Source organism: Aplysia californica, unplaced genomic scaffold (genome assembly GCF_000002075.1).
Source record: "Aplysia californica isolate F4 #8 unplaced genomic scaffold, AplCal3.0 scaffold00778, whole genome shotgun sequence".
Classification (NCBI taxonomy): Eukaryota; Metazoa; Mollusca; class Gastropoda; order Aplysiida; family Aplysiidae; genus Aplysia; species Aplysia californica.
Genome location: NW_004798048.1, coordinates 60,601 through 70,543, shown reverse-complemented (window position 1 = coordinate 70,543; position 9,943 = coordinate 60,601). Strand labels below are relative to the sequence as shown.

General features: G+C 42.6%; 1 protein-coding gene across 1 annotated transcript in view; it reads left to right on the top strand.

The window, feature by feature from the left end:
* LOC101853736 (vacuolar protein sorting-associated protein 13B) overlaps nucleotides 1-9,943 on the top strand; it is a gene marked incomplete in the record, with an annotated part of 129,782 nt that overhangs the window by 94,727 nt on the left and 25,112 nt on the right. The window contains 6 exon segments of the mRNA XM_035972650.1: nucleotides 1,517-1,693; nucleotides 3,701-4,001; nucleotides 4,841-4,904; nucleotides 5,923-6,035; nucleotides 7,044-7,224; nucleotides 8,141-8,342. Coding sequence (XP_035828543.1) covers nucleotides 1,517-1,693; nucleotides 3,701-4,001; nucleotides 4,841-4,904; nucleotides 5,923-6,035; nucleotides 7,044-7,224; nucleotides 8,141-8,342 — 1,038 coding nt within the window.

Genomic DNA, 9,943 nt, shown 5'->3' with positions numbered 1-9,943 from the left:
TGTGTGTGTGCGTACGCGCATGCGAGTGTGTGTGTGTGTGTATATATATATGTGTGTGTGTGTGTGTGTGCGTGTGTGTGTGTGTGTGTGTGTGTATGTGTGTGTGTGTGTTTGTGTACACGTGGTGAAACACCAAACCAATGTGCCAGGATCTGGACAATAAAGATGATCTTCTCTCCTTCTTCCTTCTTCTCGATGACAGCAGCTAGACCGTCAGTCCGATGTCGCGCACAAACTGTGCAGTCCGCTACAACTCTGAGAGACTCCCATAGAGCTTTCTCTCAAGGGGAGTCACATTCTGCCAAACTGGGTGAAAGTGGGTCATTTTTAGAGGGGGGAGGGGAGGATAAGGGCTTCAGTGGCCTCGTGGTTAGGCTACCGGACTCGTAATCGTGAGGTTGTCGGTGGTCTAGTGGTTAGGCTACCGGACATGTAATCGTGAGGTTGTCAGTGGTCTAATGGTTAGGCTACCGGACTCGTAATCGTGAGGTTGTCGGTGGTCTAGTGGTTAGGCTACCGGACTCGTAATCGTGAGTTTGTCGGTAGTCTAATGGTTAGGTTACCGGACTCGTAATCGTGAGATTGTCGGTGGTCTAATGGTTAGGCTACCGGACTCGTAATCGTGAGTTTGTCGGTGGTCTAGTGGTTAGGCTACCGGACTTTTTGTAATCGTGCGTTTGCTAGTTCGGGGGTTTGAATCCCATCCTGTGTGGGAGCACACCGTTAGCTCAGTTTGTGTCATGCGGAGCCGCTGAGTCTGCTGGGATGTTGTATCCCTCTTGCCTCGGGTTGGTCCTGACAGGCAGGGTTGCAAGCCCACGTTTTAACCCTATCAGTACGCCCTGGGGTCATTTTGTAGCCCCGGGGTTGTATTCTTCACATTTTAGAATAATTCTAGTACGAAGATCTCTTTGAAACGTTCCGTATTTCTCAAAAAATCATTTTGACAGACTGCTATGCAAAGCCTGCGGATCGGATTAACGAGGAAATTTCCTCTTTGGGAAGTGGTGGCACAGAGTTCCCCACGTCATATGGATACGATAGTGAAACACGACGTACAGATAGGGTTAAGTGGTGGCACAGAGTTCCCCACATCGTACGGATACGATAGTAAAACACTATTACGGACAGGGTTAAGTGGTGGCATAGAGTTCCCCACGTCTTATGGATACGATAGTAAAACACTACTACGATAGGGTTAAGTGGTGGCATAGAGTTCCCCACGTCGTATGGATACGATAGTAAAACACGACATACAGATTGGGTTAAGTGATGGAACAGAGTTCCCCACGTCGTATGGATATCATGGTAAAACAAGACGTACGGATAAGGTTAAGTGGTGGCACAGAGTTCCCCACGTCGTATGGATACGATAGTAAAACAGGACGTACAGATAGGGTTAAGTGCTGGCACAGAGTTCCCCACGTCGTATGGATACGATAGTAAAACACGACGTACGGATAGGGTTAAATCCACCATGATGACCCAGGACTTTCTCTCCCCCCCCCCCCCCCAGGTCAGACATGCAACTGTCCAGCCCGGCTGTTGTCCTGTCCACCGGCCTGATTGACCAGCTGGAGCGTAGCCCGGTGACCCGGCCAGACATCCAGGCCATGTGTGAGATGGTTCAGGACACGGCGCACCGGGGCTGGCCATACCTCCTGGAGCCCGGCCATGCCGGGGATTCCAACCTGTGAGTCTGTTTGTTGTTTCTTGTTGTTGTTGTTTGTTGGTGGTATAGTGGTGTTGGTGTGGTTGTTGTTGTTGTTGGTGTTGTTGTTGTTGTTTGTTGGTGGTATAGTGGTGTTGGTGTGGTTGTTGTTGTTGTTGGTGTTGTTGTTGTTGTTTGTTGTTGTTGTTGTTGATGTTGTCCTTGTCCTCCTCCTCCTCCTCCCCAAATGTCAGATCTGGAACAAACATCAGCAATCGTGGTACACAACCTACATACACACGCACATATATCCACACACAGATGCACTAACTTGAATAGTCAGTAGACGAACATACAACAACAATATCATTCTGGCACACCTAACAATAGCTTATTGTTTTATATTAATGACGGTGTGAATGAAATTTGATCCGTCTTGATCCTTGCTTTGTTTTTCTACGTCCAGCGACCTCTCAGCACACCTAACAATATGTGAGACATCGTGGTGAAATCAGGCGCTTGTCAAAATAACGAGATGAAAAAAAATCAGCATTTTTTTCTTTCTATAGGCAATTTTTTTCAAATTTTATTTTTTTTGCTCAACACCTTTTATGTCCATTTAAAAACACATTTTTGTGTGGATTTTACTGAAAAACATTAACTAAATGCACAAAAATGTAATTTTCAGTTTCCAAGGACTCTGAGGCTATAGAAGTTACCACATTTTGGCAGCCATTTTCTCGCTAATTTTACCTCTGAAACCATGCGGCCCTGACATTTTCACCAAAAGCAAGGCAAATGAACAGGCTTTAAGATTATACCAAAAACCCCTTATGTCCAAAAATTGAGGAGCAGCTGATTCCACCATGTCGTGGTACATATTATTACACAATAAACATCCCTTGTTCCCTCAAATAAAAGCATCAATCAGAAGTCAAAGACCTAGGCTTCTGACAATGACAATGACAATGACAATGACAATCTTTATTCATCTCGCTGGGAGAAATTTGTCTTGGTCGTTAACAATGGCAGTAGACGTTACAAAAGTTAAACTTAAAGGTGCCTCACGTAAACGCACAACAAGACAGGACATTAGGCCAAGTATACATGTCTCACGGGCTGGGACAACCCGCTCCGTAAAACATTCCTTCTCTCTCTCTCTCTCTCTCTCTCTCTCTCTCTCTCTCTCTCTCTCTCTCTCTCTCTCTCTCTCTCTCTCTGTCTCTCTCTCTCTGTCTCCCTCCCTCCCTCCCTCTCTCTCTCTCTCTCTCTCTCTCTCTCTCTCTCTCTCTCTCTCTCTCTCTCTCTCTCTCTCTCTCATTTGTAGCACTGTGTGTTCAGTAACCTCACTGCAGTTGGTACGAAAGAATTTCTATATATCTGTCTGTTCTTGCTTTTTTGGAAATGTATCCTTTACTGCGGGTCGATAGTTGAAATTCCGATGTCAGTGGGTGGCTATGGTCACTAAGCATTATTTCCGCCTTTTTTAGAACGTTTGTCTTGTGCAGATATTCAAAGTTACTTAGGTCTCTACCAATTGTTCTTGATGCCTTTTTTATCAACTTATTTAGTTTTATAATGTGATCTGTAACAAAGAAAGATACAGAAAGTCATTTTTACCATCATCCATCAAAATGCTTCCTTCTCAGCCATTTGTTATGACTATCCACACAACCTCAGAATAACGTTGAGTTGCAGTCAGAATACTGAGTATGTATCTTGCTTAAGATTATTATTGTTTATATTACTGCTCATTTATATTATGTGTGTGATTATAAGCCTGTGTGTGTGTGTGTTTGTGCTTGTTTGTGTGTGTGTGTGTGTGTGTGTGTGTGTGTGTGTGTGTGTGTGTGTGTGTTTGTACGTGGTGAAACACCGAACCAATGTGCCAGGATCTGGACAATAAAGATGTATATTATCTTATCTTATTACCTCATGTTGACAAAGTTATGATCCTTGCTCTGTCCGTCTGATTCCACCACGTCGTGACACATATTATCATCTCATATTGACAACGTTATGATCCTTGCTCTGTTCGTCTTCATCCAGCGACCTCTCGGCTCACGACCAGATCTGCCACGGGCCTGGCTCAGACAGCAGCGACTACAGCGACGGCGCAGCGGCGAAGGGGGCGGTGCTAGAACCAGACGACCTTGACCCTCAGCCCAGCATTGACCTGAACGTGCGACTGTCGGAGTACCTCCCTGGCTGCGGCACACTGCTCGTCGAGGTCGCGCCCGCATGTCTGCTGCACAACGCCACAGACTTGACCCTGAAGGTCGCGGCCGCGCCCGTAGAACAATCCCTGACCTTGAACCCTGGACAAACTCTGGCCCCGCCGCTAGGCAAAGTAGGTGACAGGGAAAGTAGGTGATGGGGGAGAGAGAGAAAGTTCTAATGTGACATGAGGCATGCTGACAAAATCAGTGTTGCAATCCTAGAATGGAGATATTGGCTGAAAATCAACACAGGGGTTAAATTTGCAGATTTTTTTACTGTTCATTATTGCCTTTCTCACCCTGCACCAGGGAGGATATCCGTGGTCTTCCAAATCCTATCTCCAGAGATATGAAAGCAGCCCGTGCCTTTCCAATGCGGGACTTTATTTCAGCGCCTGTTCCTCCCTCTCTGTCAATTATACTCCCAAGATAGCAGAAGGATTCAACGTTTTCTAGTGCCTTTCCTTCTATTGCAACCTGCTCCTTTCGTTGTGCATCTGTCCTTAGGACCTTTGACTTTTTAAAACTGTTGCCATCTTCTTTATGTTTCACAAGTCGTTCATGCTAATAAACTGTACCAATTCTACCCGTAGATTGAACGAATCTATGTCCATAGTGCTAAGATCTGAGAAGTACCTCATTTTGTCAGCACCCCTCACTCATTGTTTCTTATTTATCTTTCTCTCCCGTTGGTGATGGGGGAAGTTGTGATGTGTGAGGCGTGCTGATGAAATGAGTTACTGCTCGCTGGAGGTATCAGCCAAAAACTGATACAGGATCAAATGTGTAGATCTGAAAGTGCAAAGCTCATGAGCGTTTTATATTTTGTTCTTCGAAGTAAATACTTTCCGGTCAGTGGCCGTTTTGCTCAAGTTTTTGTTTGAGACTGGAGTTTAACAAAACAGTTTGGAACATATTCTTTAATTTTTCTGCTTTTCTGATTGGTTGATTGTTATCGGATTTCTTTCAGGAGTTTCAGCTCTCGGTTGGAGATGAAAGTGGAGAGGCGCAGTCGAAAACTATCCAAATGTCGGGTAAGTCATCAGTTACACTCTTTGTACCTTTGATCAACATTGTTCAGTAAAATCCACACAGAAATGTGTTTTTAAATTCACATTAAAGATGCTTAGCAAAAAAAACCAAACCCTTTTAAATTGCCAAATGTATGGAACAATACCAGTTTCTTCCTTTTCATTATTTTGGCGAGCGCTTCATTCTCCATAATGTCTCACAACTGCAAACGTTGTACGCCACCATGGACACAGGCTCTCACACTCTCAACAGTAAGGTCTTGGGTTCAAATCTTGCTAAGGGCCCGACGTTGTGTCCTTTGGAAAGGCACTTTACACAAATTTTCCTCACCTCGCCCAGGTGGGAATGGGTACAGCACTATGGTCATTGAAAGGTCTTGGCAGTTTGTAAGTGTAATAATAATTAGTACTCTTATTATTGTCATTATTATTATTATTATTATTATTATTATTATTATAACTATTAGCATTATAATTGTTAACATTATTATCATTTATAAGTTTAATTATTATTATCATTAATATCATTGTCATATATTACTAGCTGGGCGCCTTTTCGATGGAAGTGACAATTGGTGCATTAGCATAAACTGAAAGTCATTGGCCTACTTTATTTACACTCTACTGGAACGGAGCAATAAATCTTGAGAGATGCAAAAAATTAGAAGATTTAGATATATAGAGATGGATAGATTGATTCTCTATTCCGCTTTCATGGTTGTACTCTCCAGAATTTCAAAGGTGTGCACGGCTAGTGAACGGAAACCTCACTTGTTTACGATGGCGTCTTAGAAGACGGACTTTTCCAAGATTAGATCTAAACGAAACTAATGAAAAACTGAGAATTAAACTACAGTGACTTCAGGCTCCTCAGTAAAACTGTGCGCCCTTTAAATGATTCTGAACCACCATTAATTTTTTCAAATTCGAAAGTTCAGAGGTTCCATATGTACAGATTCCAATAATCATGACCGGGCCTGTGTATGTTAACTTGTTTGTAATTGTGTGTGTGTGTGATCAGAAGAGCCGATGGACTACAAACGCTACAACGAGGACATCGGACGCATTCTCTTCATGGACGGCTATGTGCACGTGTCATTTGTGTGGCCCGCGGGTGGAGACACGGGCGCTCGGGTGAGTGGGTGAGACTGTAGCAGTGGGTGGTTGAGGCCGTAACGGTGGGTGGTTGGTGGGTGGTTGGTGGGTGGTTGGTGGGTGAGGCCGTACCGATGGGTAGTTGGTGGGTGGGTGAGTGGGTGTGGTTGCTATTTTCTTAGAGGGTTGGTGTTATTTTACTGTTTGTTTGGGGTATAACAGTGGGTGGTTGGCAGGTGCTCGAGGACATCGGACGCATTCTCTTCATGGACGGCTATGTGCACGTGTCATTTGTGTGAATGGTGGGTGGAGATACGGGCGCTCGGGTGAGTGGGTGAGACTGTAACGGTGGGTGGGTGGGTGAGACTGTAACGATGGGTGGTTGGTGGGTGAGGCCGTAACGATGGGTGGTTGGTGGGTGGGTGAGTGGGTGTGGCCGTAATGGTGGGTGGAGATACGGGCGCTCGGGTGAGTGGGAGAGGCCATAACAGTGGGTGGTTGGCAGGTGCTCCTATGTGGTTGGCTCCTTCTTTCCTGTCAAACAACATTTATCACCCTTGTCTCTCTTTCTTCTTTTCTTTATCTGTAATTCTAGTAGCTTCTTTAATCTTCAACACTTTAGTGATATATTTGTGTTTTAAGAACAGAAAAACTCTTACTAAAACTACACCAAAATATGAAATCTATTTTATGCTTAGATTCTGCTGGAGCTGTGTTTATGTGGAAAAACAAACGGAACAGAATGCAAATAGAGAATGGATTCATATCTTTATGGGAGTTGTGCTGACAAAATGAGTTTTTTCGGATTTTAATCCTTTGGACGTATGCACATCAAATTCATAGGCTGAGTTTGTACAATTAACAAGTGAGAAATGATTAAAGACATGTTAAACTTGAAGAAAATATCATTAGTTAAAAATCTACAAATTTTACTTCAGTGCTGATCTTCTGCTGATATCTCTGTTCATGCATTGCAATAGCATTCTCATTAAGTCTGCACTATTCACAGATTTTGTCACTTTTGCCGACTCTGTATTTTCCCCCCAGGTGACCTTTGTGACCGTGACCTCTGACTTCCAGCACGGCATCCGGGTCGTCTGCGTGAGGGAGAGGTTCGCCTTGACCAACCAGAGCGGCATGACCTTGACCTGCAAGCTGTTGGCACTGCCTCTTGGGTGTCGGCGGGTCAGCCTGTGTGAGGAGACCGCTGTGACCAACGTGGTGCAAGGTCAGTGGGTGGGTGGTTCAAGGTCACTGTGTGGGTGGTTCAAGGTCACTGTTGTGTGGGTGCAGCGTTATACCAAGTCGGCTAGTAGCGAATGACTTTACACTGCTTTAATGTAGCATACAGGTCTTTAATGAAATAATCAGCTATTTCCACATTTTGTACTGTTTGGATAAAATTCTTCTTTTCATTAAGCCTTTCCCATAGAGTTGAGAAATATTCTGTTGGTAAAAAGTTTATTTGGAAGGCGTTACGACAAAATCAGCTAATGCTCGAATACCCGAATGGAAATATTGTCCGAAAATCGACACAGAGGTCAAATTTGTAGATTTTGAACTAATGCCCTTTTCTTCGAGTTTACAATGTCTGTTATCATTTCATACGAAAAAACTGTACACACTCAGCTTATAACTTTGACCTATGTTTGTCCATTGGGCTAAAATCTGAGAAGTATCTCATTTTGTCAGCATGCCTCACATTTCTCCTCTTATTTCTTCTCTATTGTTGTAAAACAGTATTACAGTTCCCGATAGATAGATGGAAAGATGGATGGATGGATGGATGGATGGATGGATGGATGGATGGATGGATGGATGTATAGACAGATGGATCGATAGATAAATGGATGGATGGGTGGATGGATGGATGGAAAGATAGATAGATAGATAGATAGATAGATAGATAGATAGATAGAGAGATAGAGAGATAGATAGATAGATAGATAGTGGATGGTTGGTGGGTGCTCTGGTGTTGTTTGCTCTTTCTTTCCTATAAAAAATCTGTTGTCTCTATAACTCCCCTCCTTCTTTTTTTGTGTATGTTACACTCTTGTAACACCTTTAATCTTCAGCACTTATATAACCTTATTGTGTTGCAAGTGCCGTAAAATTCTTACTAAAACTAAAACTTTTGTTTCCAGGACGAGACAGCGACCCAAGCGACGAGAGTTCTGACCCAGGCCAGAGGTCAAAGGGTCAGGAGCCTCTTCCGTTGTTTGGGTGGGCCACAGTAAATGAGGTCGGGGGTCAAGCAGGGGTCAAGTCTGAAGGCAATGAGGACAGTTTGGACCCGACGTTTGTCTGTTATATTGCCTTCGCCGTCCATAGGGAAAGAGAATCAAGGTTTGTATTTGTGTCACGACGCGGTGGAATCAGGCGCTCGTTCAATTTTGCCGTTATGGAGTTATTGGTACCGTCTTAAAGCTTTTGTTTTTTATTTGAAAAAATTCTCAAATATTTGCGTGTGTGCCTAGAGAAAGGTACCAAAAGTCGCCACAGACCATTTTGAGCTACAGGCTGATAATGACAAAAAACACCTTTTTTGACCAAAATGTGTTTCCATAAAAAAAATGATAGTTCCGCCCTTTCTTAACTATGTGTTAAAAGAGTTTTTGGTGACTTGACTTCTAAATATTTGTGAGGCAACGTGGTGGAATCAGGCTCTCGTCAAATAATCAAAGTGAAGAAACTTGCATTTTTCCACAGGTTTGTGAATTTTTTTCAAATTTTTGTTTTTTGGCTCAACACTTTTCATGCCCATTGAAGAACTCATTTCTGTATGGATTTTTCTGAAATTTACCAGTTACCACGGATTCTCAAGTTAAGGAAATAACTAATCTTTGACGGCCATTTTCTCACTAATCTTACCTCTGAAAACAGATGATCCCCACGCCCTTCATTCGCAAATATCTCGACTTGTATTCAATATAAACGGATATTTTTTTTACCCAAATAAAGACAAATGAACAAGTTTTAAGATGATACCAATAACTCTACATACCCAAAAATTGACGAGAGTCTGTTTCCACCGCGCTGCCTCACATTTTATTTTGAATTATTTTGAGGTAGGGTATGTTTTAAAAAGATAATAAAAACGGCTTTTAAAAGGTGCTAAAATCTATTCTTGAAGCATGTTTTCTCTTCACCACTATGTTTTACCATTGAATTGTAATAATGATATTGATGTCAACTGAATGTCAAAGTGGAAATGAATTTTCCATGAACAGGTACATTAGAAACAATTGAATCATCTTTTTAAAAAAAGTATTTATGCGTTCTAAACTTAAAAGCTAATTTTCTCAAAATTAGATCTTTATACCCTACCCCGCAAAATGTGCAATATCTCAAAAACTACTTGAGATATCTCAAAAATTCACAAACCACTGTGTTTAGCTTTGAATGTCCTATTAGGTACAACCCTTAACTCAAAATGGTCAAAATCCGACTTTTGGTACCTTTCTATAGGCACACACACACATTTTAATAAGAAGTGGAAATATTTGCAATTGAAGGTGAAGGGGGTTATCTGGTGTCAGAGGTGACATTAGCAAGAACATAGCCGTCACAGTTCAGTGACTTCCTGGTGTGAGAGGTGACATTAGCAAGAACATAGCCGTCACAGTTCAGTGACTTCCTGGTGTGAGAGGTGAAACTAGCAAGAACATAGCTGTCAAATTTAAGTGACTTCCAAAGCTTGAGAGTCCTTGGAAACTGCAAGTTTACACTTCTTATGCCTTTGATCAATGTTTTTTAGAAAAAAATCCGCACAGAAATGTGTTTTTGAATGGACATAAAAGGTGTTCAATTCAAATTCTATTTATATCTACATGATCTTTTCACCATCGCTGTAAAGCCACTGTAAATTTCACAAAGGGACAATAAAGTGTTATCTTATCTCTTCCTATCCCACCCCACCCTACCCCTTCCCTTCCCACCCCACCCCC